Source organism: Opisthorchis viverrini (assembly GCF_000715545.1).
Source record: "Opisthorchis viverrini unplaced genomic scaffold opera_v5_497, whole genome shotgun sequence".
Taxonomy (NCBI): Eukaryota; Metazoa; Platyhelminthes; class Trematoda; order Opisthorchiida; family Opisthorchiidae; genus Opisthorchis; species Opisthorchis viverrini.
The window spans coordinates 193,971-214,388 of NW_008752160.1; the positions used below are offsets into that span (position 1 = coordinate 193,971).

Below are 20,418 nucleotides of genomic sequence, written 5' to 3' on the forward strand. Positions count from 1 at the left end.
TTCCATATAGTGTTCGCACAATTTTCCAATTTTTTTTTCTCAGTTTCGTGCCAAAATTCTATATCCAAGTGTGATGTGACAATCACACGGGGCGACGTACTTCTGTGACAGATACCAGGGAGTCCTACGACAGCAGCGGTTGTCCTGTACATCTTATTATGTTATTCTGTACTCATTTATTGTCTCCCTAATTTCAAGTGCGCTGGTGTCTCGTCGCATTGGTATCACGTGGCATTTTGCATTAGTTTTCAGTGTTGATGACGAATGTTATCGATTGTGCTTTTTTCTGCTCAGATCTTCAAGATTGGAACGGCGGAAAAAAGGCGAGAAAGCAAGCACCTTGGATGCGACTAAGGTCGCGGTGTTTCACTTTGAGTTAAAACATTATAGAACTCCCAACCTGCTCCCAGAGCGTGGTCTTTCGGTTGAAATTCTGCGTTAATTTTCGGCTTATTCAGGTTGCATGGGGCTTCGTGACTTTCTAACAACCGATGTTGATATGAAAGTGCGCTCTCAATTTCGTCTTAATCGATCGAATCATTTATGCACTACCTGGAGCCTCAATGTTCCGAACTGTATTGTGTGGTCGAGTGGAAGGTGCGAACTCAAGGATTTGGGGTCGTCAGCATGAGAATGCTTGAGTAGTCTTTTGTTGATTGCACCAGTTTTCCGTTGTCTCATCTTAAATCGAGTCTGCAGGACGAGACATTCCGTTCCTGCTCTGTTTCTGGTGAGCGAGTCTCGCCACAGGACAGCATGGCTCGTGTATAATCAACCGTTCCATTTTTCCACCCCAATAGTTACAACCCATCGAGGACACGTCACCGAATATCTTCTGGAGAATAAACTCGATAACTACGACGGGTTAGTGTCTCTCCTGTATGTTAACATATTTCCAGCTTTTTGGCCTGTAGTCTGGACGAGGTATGAATATTTTTGTGGCTGTTCGCTTTTGGTTAATAAATGGAATGGTTGATTCATTGTTCCATTCTTGTCACAGTTACTAAGCGTTTTTAAAATGATATTCAAGCTTTGTTTTATGGGACCCAGGTGGTTACCCGTGCGTACGGCTGAGACTCCTATCGAAAACAGCACATGACCTTTCTCACTTTCCCAGTTGTAATTATACTGTCATTTCTTCGATTGAGTATTTAAAACTGTTTACTTCCTGGTTCCTGCTTTGAGAGAGAGAGAGCGATATGGATGCCTCTGTATGGAAGGCCAGAAGCATAGCTTCACTTATTCTCAGAAAGAATTCTCCCGAGTACTTAGTGTTGAGGGTTTTTTCCATACCGTTTAACGGCAAAGACACATTGAAGCTGGCTGGTTTCCCTTGGAGCATGTTTAGTAGGGCTCTATCTGCATGGTAGCGTTTTCATGTGTTCCTCTGATTCGTCTGATTTCATCTCTAAGTACGCTCTAAATTTAGTCTCCAGCCTCTGCCCCTAATCTATTTGGTTTATTTGTTCAGTAATAAGGGAGAAACATTTCCTGGATAACAAAATCTATTCCTGGGGGTGTTGTTGACAGGGTCATCTCTATTACGTTACCATTTTCTCCACTTTCATCGCAACATCGATTAGTTCAGAGGCTTTCGTGAAAAAAGTCCCGTTGCTCCACTGAAGCCTTCCACAGAAAGGAGATTCAGACCTGCGCCGGACATGAACGGGCGCCATATTATGTTCGAGTTAACCGCCACGAAAATTCGGATTGGTATAAAAGCAAACATCAGTTGCTTGTTTGTAGTGGTGAATAAGATTTCCTCTGAGTCTGTCAGTTTTTTCACCACCAATCAGGGTGGTATCGTCATTTAGTCCGCCACTCACTTATTCAGTCGTATTGACCCATGGTTGTTCCATTTTCTACGTTATCGGTGTGTGCCGCGGTTCGGTAGGGCGTCAGAGTGTAGCTGTTGAACGGTGTGACAAAACTCAGAGAACCGTAAATTTGGTACTGTTTACAGGCGTCTACCTTCCCCTGCACGAGACTTCGATTTTTCTGACTTTTATTCTATATACCATTGATTCTAAAGCGACCCGCGTCGTGTTATGGTCTTCTTTGTCCTACTTTCTGCTTTCAGTGTCATTTGTGTTGGTGGCGATGGTTTTCTGGCAGAGGCTGTGCAAGGAGTACTTTTGTGTGAACGAATCAAGGCCAACTTACCGCTTCACTCTGAGCATCGCCCAGGGACTGTGGAGGTCCCATCAGCCATGCGGTTGGGTATCATACCAGCAGGTACATAGCTTATGACATTATTTCCTGTTCACTTTTCATTTGGCACGTCAAAAATATGCCACTAGACGCCTGTTTCCAATCTTTGGGCTTCTACCGTTCACGTGTTAACCCAATCTGCGTAATGTTTGAAACCCTGTTACGTAAATCTTGTTACCCGTCATTGGGCGTTTGCTACTATTTGTGGGGTGTCAGCTGATGAGTAGTTATTCACGACTAATCTCTGAAGAAGTTCATCTCCCTATATACGACCTGGGAAGGTTGCCAGAGGTATATAACCCTACCCTATTCCAGGTACTGGTTGAATAAGAAATCAGGATATTAACGCGCGATTCAGTCCACCGTACCAACATATCTTGTGTTCTACTTATGTCTGAAGTGCAACGGAAACCCAGTTTCTCGAGAAAAATAGGACCAAAGGTTCGTCATTGTCGGGGGCGAGATGGTTCAAGTGGTTGGAACGCGAATTTACTGACGGGAAGGCCCGTGGTTTGAACCCGACCTCCGCCTCTCGACTTCCCCTGTCTAGGCGTGGGCAACCTGGCAGTATCCCAGCCCTCGTGCTTCCTTCAAGATGCGTGGCAGCTAGGCACCGGAAGGGTGTTGCAGCTGAATGATTACTTATTACTCGTCATTGTCTAAGAAAGCCGTGAAACCATGAATGATGGCAGCGCGAATTTCGGTGAAAGCCAAAATCAGCTGGATCTTGGACTCTTCGATGGTCAGCATGTGTTCTGTTGGGACCTGTTGGAAACTACACTTCTTGTGATTGTTGGTTGGGTTTTTTTAGGTTCGGTTCCTTGGACTAGTGGAGTCACGTGATGTGACACCATCTGACTGAGTGACCCTGAGTTCGACAATCAACAATGCACAATCGATTCTCCCACTTTGAATTGATCAGAACTACGGACGGAGTTCTGTCAAGGGCTCACTTCCGAAGACGTTGGGTTGATTGGCCTTAATCGAATTCCGAACATGGAGAAAAACGAATTAGTCTGTTACGTTTGGGCGGAGTATGCGTTAAATGTTCTACCCTCTGAGTTGTCGCACCTACTAGACACCCCCAGAGTGCAGAGTGTTGCTGCCAAAGCACGGTGTAATGTGCATATAACTCGCCGTGTTCTCAACAAACGACATCAGACTTCACAGTGGATCAGATACTCAATTGTCCGCATAACAGGACCGGATGACCAAGCAATCAACCAGTGCAACCGCTCGCTGGAACGGGCAGTTCCGCTCTATCAGAAACGGAAGGAATATACCAGGCGTGCTCCAGTTACACTTTACTCTAGAAATCTGGAAGCCAGAGGTGATTTCCGGCCAAAAACTGTGGATGTTGTGTTTCGGAAAAAATGTTCATCAAGCAGATGGGCCAACAGTAGAATTGCTTCCACTCGTAACGTTGGTCTGTTCCGAGGTAAGCAGAATTCACTGACCACAGACCTCAACACTCAGATACCAACATCATTTACCAGTGTGCCTCTCTCACCAACCATTCGAACGAACTTGAATGCACTGGACGACAGTCAATATGAAAATATCGCTGACATGCCCAGCCATCCTTTGCCCACACCCGCCTTAATCTCCTCCTCACCTGCGTGCCACTCCGTGAAACAGGCAACTGAGGAGAATAACAAAGCATCGTTGGGAACAGTTCATTCGGTGAATTCGTCAAAATGTCCGGACGACCCCATTACTTCAGTCGAACCCAGCCACGCCTCTTATACCAAGGCGATAGGTAAATATAGCAATGTCCGGATTCAGGGTCATAGGGCAGGTGGCCATTTTGATGCGCGTATTCGTCAGAGACCAGGAAATGTTCGGACGACTCCATTACTTCGGTCGAACCCAGCCACGCCTCCTATACCAAGGCGATAGGTAAATATAACAATGTCCGGATTCAGGGTCACAGGGCAGGTGGCAATTTTGATGCGCGTATTCGTCAGAGACCAGCGACATTTTGCGAGATTATAGAGGTAAAACCAACTAACAATGAAGGAACAGGACCTGTGTGGTTGCCGTCGAGTGCCGAACTTCCTGAGGTTGTGAATGTTTCACCCACTCCTGATTTACCTATGGTGATTTCCGACTTTAGGAGTTCTAAGGATGATGTCTCTCTCGAGAAACTGTTCACCCCACAAGTGACTAATTTCTCCACCACTCTCAATGGACGGCTTCCTTTAGACAATTTGGCTCAGGACTTCCAGCTTGGTGGTACGTCCTCATTTGGACCGACTACCGAACAGGCACGTGTGGTGACAGAACAGAGCGAGATGGAAGCGCCTATTGCTTCAGTAAAGCAGCAGCATCTGGAATTGTCTGCTTGTGTTGCAAATGATCTTTCGATCACACAGGAGATAAAACTCGACTGCACGACGACTAGTCCTACTGGCATTACTAGGAAAGTGGGGCACCCGTTTGAGGTGAATGAGACAACAGATATGCTTTCCTCAAGAAGTGATTTGAATGATGAGGCAGTTGGTGTGAGTACAACCACTCAGTTTTGTGTGACGACTGTGAGTCAACGTTCTGACAGCTCCTATGTTGATGCACCGATATCGGGGCACTTTAAAGGGGACAGACTGATTGATACTGATGATGTGGACTGTGGAACTGATGAAATTCTTCGGATAATAAACAACGGTGGTAATGCGGAGCATGCCAGCTGCAGTGGGACAACTACGAAGTCCAAGTCTCTGGTCGTTAACACCTCACAAAAGCAAGGGTCTTGCTTACAACATTTTATGTGGAAGCACCCGGAGGAAGCGGCCGTTATCCAAAGCCTTAATGAGGTGATTGACGTTTCACAACCAATGTCTCACGCAGAAACCACACGCAACTTCAGGATTTCGAATGAGTCTGATAACCCAGTATCGCGAAATGAATTATCTTCACCAACTGCCGTCCACAAATCAGAGGAAACTCCTGGAGTTAGGGGAGCGGCCGCGTTCGACGCTCCTACGTCCCCTCCATTAGCTGTTGGTAATCCGAGTTCAGAGATATTGAACCCAGGGGGAAGGCCAGACTTCACTAATCTGCGAGCATCTCCCCGAGTACCCTGTGAGCCACCTTTGAGCAACCCACATTCGTCTTTAGCGGGTGATGGTAACAGGTCCAAATCACCTTCCGGAACACAAACCACACGCCCTTTGTCATCATTGACTAGTATCAGTTCTTATTTAGGACTTCAGCTGAATCGGGAAACCGGAGGTTTGGAGCTTTCGTTTGGAGTCAGTGGAACTCCGTTTCCGGCAGCTGATCTCAGGGGAGAGACCCCCGCATTCGATCCATCCTTCTCTGCCCAGTGGAATGTCAAGCTAGAGAGAAATATGCTGTTTGGACTTATCGGTAGGATGCCATCAACTGTTCCCCATTAAGCTTGTTAACAATGGTTGACAACTCCTGTGATTTGAGACCTCTTGTTAGGAAAGAAACCTTCACTCCACTTGGGTATGGTGCCTCTCCAGCAAGTTTTTTGAACATTATTTTCGGTTTTTCTCTATTACATGATTTCGTGACGTCCACATCTTGCCTCTTTTGCGCACACTTGTTGAACTTGATTTTGTCGTGGCCAACTGCGTTTGTCATGCATTATTTTTTATCTCTGTCCGTCTCTGTGCATTTATATTTGTGTGCCATTGTGTCCGCTACGTTTCCAATATCAACATTTCGCTGGCGGTTTCATGTCTGTTTCATTCTTGTGAGATATTCACGCGAACTGATGTATGACTGAACATTAGATTGCTGAGGGCAACGCACTGCCATTTTTGAGGCTCATCAGGTAGGCAAAGTTTCCGAGCTTCCGCCAACCTTGTGTTTCAGTTGAGCACGCATTTGTTTCACGCATTTGTTGAACTACTTTCATTTGCAAACTACCCGGGGAGTTAACGGGAGATTCATTTGATTCTCTCGAAGACCACCTCTACCTGATGAACCCCAAGTCGATCAGAACCGGTCGTGGGGTGTCGAATAGTGTTTTTTAGAAACCTTGTGAGTGTTGTGTTGTAGCCATAATATATACTACGTGATGTCAAATATCGTATCAGCTGACAAATAAGGCGAAATTTGTACGTGATATTTACTGTCTGCTCATAGTCACCACCCTTGGAGTGAACAACTATTCTGTTTCATACTGTTTAGGCCATATTGTTACACTTGTATATATATTATTTTTTAGCGGTCAAAACGGCATATTCTCTTCAGACTAGGTACCTAGCAGTCCATTTTTTGCGTCACATTCTGCCGTTTCTCTCAGGATACGTAAGCGGAGGGTTCAGAGGGCAGCCTAAACGGTTTCATTAGAGGACTATGAACCATCACCAACCAAACCACTCCCATCAGTCCCAAATATCGCTTGATTGACTATTTTCCACATTGGTGTAACAACTGATTACTCTGTGCTTAGCGGCGAGGGTGACACGGATGTATGGGTTGCTTGCATCACCTCAGCGGTTCTGACAAGGAAGCATCAAAATGACTCTGACGGGTTCGCACTTTTGCGGCACTACCGCCTCAAAATCCTGGTTGTGATATGGTGACACCAACGAGTATTCGATTAGTCAATCAAGAAACCGGTGTTTGGTGGGTTATTAGATACTTTGTTCGTGGTTTGCTTTCAACACTACAGTCTGCGGTGCCATGTTCGTAGTACGTCTTACGCCGAAATATCGTATACTGCAAAGAGCGACCACTCCGTGCCAAATTCAAAGTGACACAAGCCAAAAGATGGGAAGATGTAAGATGTAAGATGTAAGAAGATGTGGAACGTTACGGGAAGTCGGTGCTACCAGTCTTCCAGGATATAGCTCGCGTAATCCTTTCATCGTTTGGCTGGTTGAATCATATGAATGACCGCAAGCTGCTGTCTGAAGCCATCTTGCTGCGAGTTTCAGATGTGTAAAAAGTCGTTCAACTATAACACATTTTCGGTGCCTAACCGCCACGCACAAGGGCTGGGATACTGTCAGGTTGCCCAAGCCTAGACAGGGGAACTCGAGAGGCGGAGGTCGGGTTCGAACCACGGACCTTCCGGTCAGTAAATTGGTGCTCTAACCACTGAGCCATCAGATGTGCGTGGCCTAATAGATTTTTTGCTTGGAGCAACTTTACTCCCACCCATCTGTCATGGATAAGATAATAAAATGTGAAATGCCAACTAGACTGCAACACCCTTTCATCAAGCCATGACGTTCAGTTAAGACTCGTAATCAACCACCTGCATTACTAGCGATGCCCAGCCTGAATATCTTTGTAGAGCTTCGTCAGTTAGCCCTAATTACTGAGGGTTTTAACATCCTTGATACTCGATACTATCTTCTCAGAACCAACCGCTCCTAATGATCCTCAACTGACTTTTTCACAGAATAGGCTGGAGAAACAAATTGATGTTGGGTCGTCCGTCTTATTCGATTGACGTTTTTGAATTGATAAATAAAAAGTCCAGAAAATTGATAACAAACGGTGGTCCGAGGTACACGGACCTCTGGTGCTTGTGTTTGGCTAGCACTAGGCCCCTTTCTCTCTTGTATCTTGTCCTTTTAACTTTGGGGTAAGTAAGCTGACATGGTTCCGTGTCAGTTGACACTGGAATCAACGGTTCACTCTTTTTGATCACAAACATTCCCAAAATTATTACTTGGCAACTGATAGACTGATAGGTCCGGATGTTATACGAATTTACCGGACTCTTGGGAGTCTCTTCCAACTAGTCCACCATCAGATGTAAATTCACACAGGGACGAGATTGTCACTCCTTTGCATGTGGCACGACGCTACCCGGGATACTCAAGCACTGGATATTAGACCAAGCAGTGGTACTGCTTAAATCTCAAAGAAATATCCCCTCCGGTCCCGAACATAACTTGGCTCCGCGGATTTTCAGCCGTCAAGTGAAAGTGAGCGTAAGAACCGACGATGAACTCTGGTAGACACGGAAAATCAAGGAAGTGGAAGAAACGTCGAAATCCGGAAATGCCCGAAGATTATTTCAGTTGATCCATGTGGCCGGTCCTCGGAAACCATCTGTGAGCGAAGGCATCAAGGATCAGAGTGGACCAGCCATATCGAACTAAGAAGAACGCTTTGACCATTGGGCCGAAAACTCCGAACAACAGTTATCGTGGCCCCAAGCTTCCACTCCTCTGGAGCTTAAAGCTGATGTGGAACCCTGGACGGCCAACGTGAAATCTCCGATTGACTCGGAAGTTTATGACTGCATATGTTGTCTCAAGCACTGACGAGATTGTTGTCCACATGACCTTCCACTCGCATTGTTCAAAGATGATGGAGCTGATGTCCTAAGTCAGCGCTTGTCTGATCTCTTTCTCTGCATTTCATAAAAGAAGACTATCCCAGATAACTGAAGAGAGTCCGTGATAATGCCCATTTTCATAAAAGGGACTCGTAATTAGTGCGGTAATCACACGGGAGTCATCTTGATCCTAGTCGTCACTGTGCTTCGTCGCCTTATGGTGGCACGTGAAATACTGACCCGCGAGCAGCAAGCGGGATTCTAGCAGGTACGAGGTGCATTGACCAAATCTTCGCACTCCCTCAGGTGCCAGAACGACGTTATAGGTATAAGCGACTCACAAGACGAATTCGACCTGATTGACCGGTCTGTTCTGACACGACTGCGCACCAAGAAATGTCCTGGGAGCATGTCAACATAATACTCACTTGCATGTGCGATTATACGGACAGCCCTCCGATAGCTTCCCTACTCAAAGTGGTGTCCTTCGGGGGTGCCCACTCCCTCCATTCCTACTTGATTTCGTGGTGGACGAGGTAACGGGGTGAATACAGCAAGGTAATCAAAACCCTGGTGTTCAAGTAGTTCCGAGAAAAGGCTTTTAGGTTTGGAATATGGCGACGATATCGATTTCATCTTCGAAGAGGAGGGGAAGGTGCTGGTGTTTTTGGATGAACTGTCCTTTGGTATGCACTTTGCACCCACAAAGTGTAAGGTCATGATGGTGGACATGCAGCCACTGAACACGTCACTTACGACTCAGGGAGAGGCACTGGAAGTTGTGAAGCGTTCTATGTATCTTGGATGGTGTATTAGTTCTGACCGTAATTTGCAGATGAGGTCAATGCACGAATCTGTAAGGTTCGGGTCGAGTTTGCTTATTGGGTCACCTATGTTGTCAAAGCATCCCATCCCTTAGTCTCAAGGGACCTGTGTATCAGGCTACAGTACGGTATGTTCTGTTGTATGACTGTGAGACGGGGTCTGTTCGAGTAGCGTAGCTGAGTTGTCTTCAGGTCTCCGACAGTCATTGTCTCAGAACCATAGCTTCTGTGGTTTGCTTTTGGCTGCCAAGTAACGGTGGGAGTAGAAAGCGAGTATTCGGTTGTGCTACGATGACTTTCATCGATGAATTTATCCAGAACGGGAAGCTGTCTTGGTTAGGCAATGTACTGCTTGTACCGAACCAGTGTTTACCGCAAACGGGGCTGTTTTCCTTGTAGAGTCCAGAGTGGCGGTAGCAGGGCGGTGGCCAACCCTTCACTTGGCAAAAGGGTATGAAGGAGATTACGAAAGATTTGGTTGCAGTGATTTGTCTTCTTGGTTGGGGACCTTTACTGCGCCCGATTGGAGACGATGCTAGGTATGGCTGCTCATCATCATCAACAGCTGTAAAAACCAAGCCCTTGCCGTACAGTGGTTCTGGCTACCACAGTCTGGTTCCCTGATGCGGTAGCTGATATAATTGGTGCGTAAATACACAGTTGTCAGTGGATGTTTGATTAGGGAGATCGGGTGAGAAGGTATGCATTGAAGGCAACAACTAGGACGCACGAGCCCCATTGAGGACGCTGCTGGGCCATATCCAATAGCTTCTATTCAGATTGCCTGAATAAGTGTCTGGAGATGTGTGCTCGCACTAATTCCCCCCTCGTGAACAAATGCACATCTCGGAGTGAATATCAAGAAAGATCATATTCTTCATTATCTCTATTTGGAAAAGAACGTGGATCGCGACTCGTGATGCTGTCAAAATGAACATTTCGTTGCAAACCTTTTAAAGTTCGTTTGAAGGTTTTTTTATCGGGACACTTGAACTTTCGCTCAGCATTGATCAACTTAGTCATGTTCACCCCGTTTACAACTTTGGTTTATGACAGGTGCGAATTTGTGGTTCACAGTGCTTTTGAGTAGCACAGCTGTACATTCTTCACTCATTCTCATTCCTTTTGTGCGATTTGACCGATTGATCTGGCTTGTGGAATGTTGAGATGGAGTAGGGTGAAAATGTGAGGTACAGTCGAGTCCGCATTTTAGGATAGCCCTCATGTCACTTTTCTAAGTGCGCCTGAGAGACACTGTTAAAGCCCACGTTGTCAGCAGCGTTCTAATCAGGGTCACACAGTCAGTGCAACTTTATGTCCAGCCACAAGGCAGTTGGCCTTAGCTTGATAGTACATCTGCTATAGTCGAACTGTCAGAAATGTACGACATCCAGTTAGTTAATTCTACGCCTGATAGGCTTCACATGGTGACGAAGGAGAAGACCGAGTGTTGGTGACCATAATCAATCGTAAGCCAATATCTTTGGCTGTCCAGTGGCTATTTTCTTCCCAGCCAGTTCATGTTCTCCAGTCTGATTGGCATACTATGTTTGTGATTCGTTGTCCTCGGATTTCCGGAGAATCGCGTGTTCGTCTCACAGGTCACTTAGCAATACAACCATCATCGGAGACATGAACACCATTTTTGACGCTGATGCTCCATTATCGTACACTTACAAAGTTTATTTTCATAAAGAAAACTACTCACAAGGTTGCTGAAAACTCTTCGGCAGTCCACGATCGGTTTTGCCCTTGTTGGGGCTTATCAGGTAGGCGCAGTCCCCGAGTTTCCGTCAACCTTATGTGCTACTTGAACTCCAATTGGACTGTTTTCGAGAAATACACTCACTTGCAAAGCAATTTGGTTTTTCACGAGAGACTTAACTGAATCTCTCGTTTATGATATTCTACAACTGAATATGCTGCACACTTACAATCCAGAGGCACTCGAAGTTATGGAGCGTTTCATGTATCTTGGAAGGTGTATTAGTTCTGATTGTAGTTTGACAGATAAGGTCAATACACGAATCTGCAAGGCATGGGGCGCGCTTGCTAATTAGGGACACCTGTGTTGTCAAAGCATCACATCCCTGAATCTCAAGGGACGTACTGTATCAAGCTACAGTACGGAACGTTTTGTTGTACAACGGTGAGACGGAGCCTGTTCGAGTAGCGTAGCTGAGACGTCTTCAGGTCTTCGGGAGTCGTTGTCTCAGATCCACAACTCGTGTAGTTTGGCGTCCGTAAATTTTTATGGCACGATTAGACATCGAATGTTTTGGTTTTTCAGCAGAAAGTTCAGTCGAATAGTGGGTCGTTCAAGGTGATTTAGTCATATACTTCGCATGTCCAATCATCGTCTGCCGAACAGAATCCTGTTGTGCATTGGCAATTCTGGATAGAGCAAGATGAGGTTCGATTAACCTTTGACGGAAATTCTGGGTGCTGTCGGTGTGACACCCTTCAGGATGAGGTTGGCGTAGTCCCCCCCCTCGTGTGGATGGTTGGAGACGCTGCGTGCTGTGGCTGCTGTGTGATGTCTGTGGTGTGCTTATCGTCACTTCATATCCAGATTTGTCCGGAAATTTGGGCACCTCGAATGCTTGTTGTAGGGTAGCAATAGGCCCATTCGTGTTCACTTTTATATTCTTACAATAAGACTCTGTAATTGCCTATCGTTGTACGACAGAGAAACGTCAGTTTTTAGACACTGACGATTTGTGCATGGATTATGACTGAAGCTGGTGCATTTCAGAATTGAATGTGTATCCTTATAGCCGTGGATGTGATCGTCCACATTCCATTTTTCACTATTCTTTGTGTCTAGGTGTCGGAGAAATCCATGAAAAGTGGAGGACTTGATAGCAATCTAAACCTATGACCTAAAATGCGCAATTTTTCATGATTCCTTGATTTTTGCTTTACTACGGTGAAGCGGTGAATTCCGCGGCTTCAACTATGTAACTCCTCATCCTCCCGCAGGTCTCCACTCAATGCTACCATGTCTATTTTGTTTTGCCTCTCTTATGAAGTTCGCCGATTCGTATGAGGTCAAACTGTCGTTTTATGGTGCTCCATTTTTCAGGCTCAACGGACACGGTGGTGTTCTCCACACAAGGCACCAATGATGTCCTCTCATCCATTCTTCACATCATAATTGGTGAGTGCATTTGTCTCGTCTTGGGTATCTTTGGACCGGCTAACCACTGGTTTTCTCGGCAAATCGTCCAATCATAGGGGTCATAGCCCGATAAGCTTGTTTCCGTGCTTTTTAATCATCTTTGAACGTACAAGTAACACGCTCGGCTGGTCTCAATGACACGTTATTATTGTAACACATTTCGCTATTTCAGCTGATCGCTGTGAGGATAGTATATCTTCCGTGACTAGACGCTTTTGTCGTTTTCGCTAACTCAAAGATGCACATAAAGTAACGGTTCAAGTAGAACATAAGGTTGCCGAAAACTCGGGGACTGCGCCTACCTGATGAGCCCCAACAAGGGCGAAACCGATTGTGGGCTGTCGAAGAGTTTTCAGCGACCTTGTGAGTAGTTTCCTTCGTGAGATTAAAGTAACGATGTTTACCCAGACTATTTGTGCATCATTCTGCCCCTGGTGGCCTACTATTTCCATGTAATATCCACGTGATTCCTGCAATCACCTTCATAATCCTCTCACACTCGTCGTTCACATTGTTTTTCTACGATCTTTTACATTTTTTTGGTGTGTATGTTTCTCATCTTACCTTTGCTGTCTCAGCTGAGTACTAGGCAGGCCAAGTATATGAGAAACTCATACACATGTGGTTTATCTGAAGTATCATTTTCACGATTGCATCGGCCAGCTACGCTGTTTTCTGTACCTGGTTTGGGTGTTTTACTCCTGCTTCCTATGGATTTGATTACTACAATACCCATATCTGGTAGGCTGGATGCTCTTCAGTCACCAGCCGGTTTGCTTTACACATGTGTTTATCTGAAGTATCATTTTCACGATTGGATCGGCCAGCTACACTGTTTTCTCTACCTGGTTTGGGTGGTTTACTCCTGCTTTCTGTGGATTTGATTACCACAATACCAATATCCGGTAGGCTGGATGCTCTCCAGTCACCAGCCGCTTTGCTTGGTTCCACTAATAACCCACACGGCAATTCAGTCTATTCGACATGTATTATTACGCTAGCTTGTTATGAATTACAAAACTGCCGATACCATAATCTGTATCGTTGATGTTTGGCGACTTGTCACCTCTTGGTTCCACAACACTTGTCAAAAAGTGGTTGTGCTTTCTGTCTCTGTGTTTACATTTCACAGTCACGCGTTATAGTCGATGTTTCATTTCGCTTACTCCATCGTTTGGGCGTGGATAGACTAAGTGGTCTAGAAAAAAGAACAACACTCTCGGCTCATCGCCAGTGGTTCATGGATCAAACACCCATGTTCCTAGGCTTAACTAACTCGATTACTTCTCGAATTCAGTTGCATAGTAAATTGATGTGAATGGGGAATTCGAATGTGGGCTTCGAATGTGCCTGCCCTTTAGTCAATTATATTTTCATTGACCGCCACAATCTGGAATATTTCGTGCAGCACTTTTGTTATGAACTGTCGGTGATCAGCCTGCTATTTACGACAGAACTTCCACCAGTCATGGTTTAACAGGAAAGCTTTGAGCCCAGAGCGAACCAGCGTGAGTGTCACTTTAATCGTAGTCGACCATGTCACGTCATCCACTGTGTGAACTTCTTTTTGGAGATCGTGGTTACTGGGGGGGGGGGCGAGATGGTCCAAGTAGTTAGAGCGCAAATTCACTGACCGAAAGGTCCGCGGTTCGAACCCGCCCTCTGCCCCTCGACTTCCGCTCTCTAGGCTTGGGCAACCTGGCAGTATCCGGGCCCTCATGCAACCTTCGTGTGGTATGGCCGTTAGTCACCGAAAGGGTACTACAGCCGAACGATTTTGGTTAGTTTACAACGCAATAGACTGAATTTGAACCTTAAACTGAACAGACCTGTTTGACTTGGGTTGCTTAACAGACCCCGTAGGTGATTTTCGCAAAGAGAAAAACTCAAGAGCAGTGATCCAGATTTAGTTCATCTCGTGTTTCTGTTTTGATTGTTTCTATGTCACACTGTGTCAAATAGGTATCCATTTAATACTTCTTGGGTAGCGCAGCTTTAGGTGTTTTTCTGTCATAATCTGTCCCTTGCAGGAGATGATCTCCCCCTAGATGTTGCTGCGATTCATTCCGGCGATGACGGGTCGTTTGTTCGGTATGCGATGTCGCTAGTCGGATATGGATTCCATGCCGATTTGCTGAAGAATGACGACAAACTGCGCTGGATGGGACCCAAGAGATATGATTGCGCAGGTACGTATCATCCACATAAGTAACTGCCATGTTTCTTGTACAACTGGCCTGGTATCTGTAAATTCTTTCGTCTTGCTTGTTGCGTAGCGTCAGTTCGCACTCTGCAATAGCTTGATTTAAATTAGTGCTAATGGTTTTGAATTTTTGCCATAAGTTGCACTTTCGGGCCAGTCGCACGTCATGGATACCCAAGTTTTCGATATTTCATTGACAATGATACCAGTATAACTTGCCGTTTCCACTGTGATCGGAAACGTTGAAGATTCAACGCGCGCTAATGCATACTGCCGTTCTTAATATCTCTCGTATATGAGTCAGTTCCTGGACATAACTGATCGTATGTTAGGACGAATCATGGATATAATGACAGTTTCCACAAGAAACCCGATCATGCTCAGGTATGCGAAAGCCATCGCGGTATAGGTCTGATCGACCCCACAGAAACTGTCTGCTATTCTCTCACCAAAACTACCGGAACCAGACGTTTCCACCAGACCAAATCAAGGCGGAGTCTGTCTGTGGAGAGGTTACGTCGACAAGTTATTTGCCTTGTTGCACATTGTTGAACATCATCCCAGAAATAACGACCCAGTTTGCCTGTCTGGTTGACTGTCGTCTCCTGGGGGTCGAGAACTTATGTGGAAAAGATGCCGGAAAATGGGCTGAGGGAAAAATAACGTTCGTACTGTGCTCACACCATATCTTCAAAACTGAGTGTAATCACAGGCTGAGGGCCAAGTATATTAACGTTCGTACTGTGCTCGCACCATATCTTCAAAACTGAGTGTAATCACTGGGATTCAGCAAGACTGTCCACTCTTCACTCCTGTTCAATTTCACCGTAAATTGGATCACATACTGGGCCGCAGTGAGTCAAATTTGAGTCAATGTTAATTATGGTGATGAACTGGCTTCATATAACACTGGTTACTACAACCCGGAATCGATCGGTTTGTTGTCCAACTCGCAAAGATGGACCATTCTTATCATGCGCAGTCCCAGTTGCTCATCGGCTGTCCCTGAGAGAAGAGTTGATCGAACAATCATCGCCTTCGGATCGTTTTGTTCACTCATGCTTTCTAACGGATAAGCGTCTAAAAGAGTTGACTTCCGTCTGGACATCGCAACAGCTCATTCTTCTCAATTGAAGAGTGCTCCTTGGAGATGTCCTTAAACCGGCCTAAAGACCGAAGTATGGATATACCAGTCTACCTCTCCTAAGATTGCGAGACAAGTATAAGGGGTGAGAACCTTTCGATCATTTGTGTCTGCGGGGGCGCGCACAGCAATCGAATATCAGCCAATCTAGTGGTATGGAGTTGTTCTATGGAACCTCGACTTCAGCTTCGCTATACTCTGACCCCTAACATCCGCTTATTAGACGAGTTGTTACAGAGTTCACCCCAATCGAAGTTGATATCGATGACGTCCCCCGGATTTATAGCGTGCGTCGACTTACCGTACTTGAACTGTAGCAATGCAAAGTGTCGTTGCCACGGTCCCCCTCATCATCAGAATGGAAATGTGATTTGCGAACCTTCTCGCAAGGCCAAAGCCAATTCGATTTTTGAAGAAATTGGGCTCTGCGACTATCTTGTTAATCCGCACAGTTTTCACCCATTATTTTTTAAAAACTTGTTGGTATAATTGTTGGAGGGTCCCATTCCACAGGAACTTTTACTTGTTACCATATATCACCAACAGCTTCCGGTAATCGGGTTTTCAGAGTTCCTTCGTCTTATTCGAATTAGGTAAGGTACAACCCGCACATTCATGTAGATATTTCTTGAATATCCTTCTTAGCTCATGACATTCAGTGCTAAGCACCGTCAGTTTTTTGGCAAGGCCATAGGCGCTTTTAAACTTGGAGGGGGGGTGGCATGAAGTAAGTACTCGCGCCCTACTTTATATGCTTGAAAGGACTATACTGATGCTAACACCTTGAACCCAGGAGCCTTGAACACCTCCACTCAGCTCTTCCCATATGCCCTGTTTATTCAATGAGCAATGTAACTTATAGTTCATCCTTATCATGACGGTAACGTCCATTATTAAAAGAATTACTGAGAATCAAGCCTACCCATATACTGCAGATAAAGTCGTATCTTCGACTGATAGTACCGGAACGTTCAATCAGGCAAAACAAATCGAGGCCGATTGTCTATAGGGGCTTGTTTGTACGGAACACCAGTTCACACGACAAACTGAGAACCCCGATAGTGGCTAGAGTGCCGTTGCAGATGATCTCTGATACCCTGTGCTTGGGTGACTGGTCACTCAATTTTATTCAACCCAGTTCCAAACGGATCCAGAATGATCGGACTAAGTAACGTTTTTACAGCTTTTTTTTACTTCCCCTTCTCTTTGGAGCTGGGAAACTAGCCAGTTTACTTCGTATACGTCATATCCAGATACAGTACGTAGCCCATTTTTAGCCAATTCGTCAGACGGCAGACTGAATTAGCGGCCAATGACCAGCCGTCGCCTTAACAAATGACGTTTCTTCGACAATAACCTTGCTCATAGCTATTGACCTCACTTCATCCAGTGATAACGTTTTTGACTCTCATAGCAGTATCAGTCGTATCAGTGGTCAGAAAAATTGGTTCAATTATGGTCTTTTTTGCTGAACGCTGTATCAGAACGAGTATCTGAAACAGTATGGTTTCACCCTTCTCACTTACCGGGAATGATTCCCAGATATGCTAATTTTCTGAGTTAAGAGGTATTTAGAGATCCCTAGTTCCCAGGACCTATCCGGTGAACTTATTTTGATTGTTGCTGAAGCAGTAAAATCGCCACAGCCAAACTCCGGAACCCTCAAGCTGGGACAACCGAGTTGGGATTGAGTTTCTACTCCCCCTTCTCTTTGGAGCTGGGAAACTAGCCAGTTTACTTCGTATACGTCATATCCAGATACAGTACGTAGCCCATTTTTAGCCAATTCGTCAGACGGCAGACTGAATTAGCGGCCAATGACCAGCCGTCGCCTTAACAAATGACGTTTCTTCGACAATAACCTTGCTCATAGCTATTGACCTCACTTCATCCAGTGATAACGTTTTTGACTCTCATAGCAGTATCAGTCGTATCAGTGGTCAGAAAAATTGGTTCAATTATGGTCTTTTTTGCTGAACGCTGTATCAGAACGAGTATCTGAAACAGTATGGTTTCACCCTTCTCACTTACCGGGAATGATTCCCAGATATGCTAATTTTCTGAGTTAAGAGGTATTTAGAGATCCCTAGTTCCCAGGACCTATCCGGTGAACTTATTTTGATTGTTGCTGAAGCAGTAAAATCGCCACAGCCAAACTCCGGAACCCTCAAGCTGGGACAACCGAGTTGGGATTGAGTTTCCATTCACCACTATTGATGAAACAGGTTAATTAACAAAGACAGTAGATCCTTGTCTGCAACATGTGATCCGCTTGAATTATTAAGATACGAAAATGTGAACCAGTCACGCGTTCGCATAGGCGATCAACTCATTGGAGGGTCAAATAAACAAATAAAACCGAAGACGCAAAGAACACCTCACGCACACGCATCAAACATAAAAGTAAGACGGGAGTTACAAACAGAGACAAGAAAACGGGGGGAATTTATTAAGTCCAAACAAGCACAGTACATTGAATTCGACTCACCAGCAAGCCATCCTTTCGATCCATGATTGAACTAATACACGGAAACAGAAACACCCATCTCTTTGTCGAATATACAGTAGACGAACTAATAATTTGCAATGGATAAAAGCCGTTCATTAAACTGTTTTTTCTTCGGAACCCGGTTAGAAGGGTTTGCATCGGTCTAGCTCTCGGTAACGAGATTTATAAGCCCCGACGTGTAAAGCAAGGTGGGTTTAATCCTGGCCATGGTCGCATCGGTCATATTTTCACACCACGATCTCAGATCTGCTCCTGACCTCGCCGATCGTCAGACACTGTGCCAGTGCCTGGCAGTCCGTCCTAAATTTTTCTCTTATAAACGCTCTGTATGGCTCCGTCCGGGGACACAATGTGCTGCTTGAGTTTTCTTCACCTGCCCATAACACCTCGGGGATTGAAATATCCACGGAGCGTTCGCTCATGGATACACCGATGATATTACTTCTCTCGGATCGGGCTCTCCAGAAGTGCAAACTACTCTAAACAACACGCACAGCTCTGCTGCATGATTCACCATATGCTTTAACACGAAACATGTAGTGACACTGCAAAACGAGTAGGGATGAAACCTACACCTCAGACTTGAAGGTGACTCGATCGAACTTACTTCCCGTATTCGGACAGCGCTTGCCCAACTCCGACATTTGTGGCTGTGTGTGGCTCTGTCCTATTTCATGTTTCAGAGACGTGGCTTATGCATGCGGATCTGTGAAGACTATGGAGCATTCTGCGGGTCTAGTGGAAGCAGGTCACTGATACTCAAGTACGCCGGATAGTTTTCAGGAAAGGTAACTCTTCTATATACCAACTGGTCACACTCCACAGATTGTGCTAGTTGGCAGAGGACAGCTTGAGTCGCCGAACCATGTCAGCCCAGACCTGAAGACGAAGCATGACGTTCTTACCAGCGGTTGGGGAACCGCTGGAACAGATATGGCTGTGTCACGCAGCCCGTGGCGATCCTGCATCAAAGTTATTGCCTTTGCGTAGCTGGTTATATCGGTCAAACAGAACCGTTTAACGTCACTGAACTGATTGGCCCATCTGCGACCCGTAGTTCCCGTTTGCTTGTTTTCCTCACCTTTGCCTGATAAAACTGGGGGCGAGATGGCCCTAGTAGTTAGAGCGCGAATTTACTGACCGGAAGGTCCGTGGTTCGAACCCGACCTCCGCCTCTCGACTTCCCCTGTCTAGGCTTGGGCAACCTGGCAGAATCCCAGCCCTCGTGCTTCCTTCGGGTGGCATGGCAGTTAGGCGCCGTAAAGGTGCTACAGCTGAAGGATTTTTTTTAAAACAACTGTAGCAGCTGGAGTCGTTTCAATTTGGTATAGAAATTATAGCTGTAAAGAGTAACGACTGCAGTTGGTCGTTTACAGTTATCAGGTAAGAACTGTGATTTACGGTGATATGAGGAGATTTGGTCATTTTCAATAGAGATTTTTCCTTCGTTCAAGGAAAAACCGAAGACCAGGTTGGATATTATCAGCCATGTGCATCTCGCGATACTCCGAGTTTCGAACCCGCGTTTTTTCAGCTAGAGTTTGAGAAATTAACCATTTGGCTATAAGCGGCTGATCAGCAATATGACTAGATCTCAATTAGACAGGATTTAGTTCTCATGTACGGAGATAAAACGGATCACAAACATTAGAAATGTCTTTTGGTCAGAAACCCGTATTTCGAATGGGGTAACAGGGCGACAAAGATCAGTAAGATGGTGTGCTAGATGAAGGTCGGTGTTGTGTTCAGTGTCAAAACAATCTCTCTGTTGCAGATATGTGTGATTCCAACAGCTGGCTAGTTATCTGGCCAAATGATGTTATGAAATCTTGCAGCATCTCGCCTAATGGCCCATTACTTGATTCAAGTAAGTTTCTAAGAATAACTGTCTAGTTGCATTTGCTAAACTTCATCGACCGAAGCTAGACTTTAGTAGGTTTCAATTACTATGCTAGACAGCGAGACTGACAGTCTATAGATCCTGTGGCTAACGTGCTGCGCTTCTATTTGTCTTCTTCCTGTGGGTATCGAACGTTAACACGCAGTCTTGGAATTAGCTTACTGCTGCCCGGTGT

General features: G+C 45.5%; 1 protein-coding gene across 1 annotated transcript in view; it reads left to right on the forward strand.

Annotated features, from left to right (window-relative positions):
* Nucleotides 1-20,418, forward strand: part of T265_11452 (hypothetical protein) — a gene marked incomplete at both ends in the record, with an annotated part of 32,573 nt that overhangs the window by 11,473 nt on the left and 682 nt on the right. The window contains 4 exons of the mRNA XM_009178108.1: nt 801-864; nt 2,081-2,235; nt 12,392-12,466; nt 14,518-14,676. Coding sequence (XP_009176372.1) covers nt 801-864; nt 2,081-2,235; nt 12,392-12,466; nt 14,518-14,676 — 453 coding nt within the window. The remainder of the gene's footprint in view (nt 1-800; nt 865-2,080; nt 2,236-12,391; nt 12,467-14,517; nt 14,677-20,418) is intronic.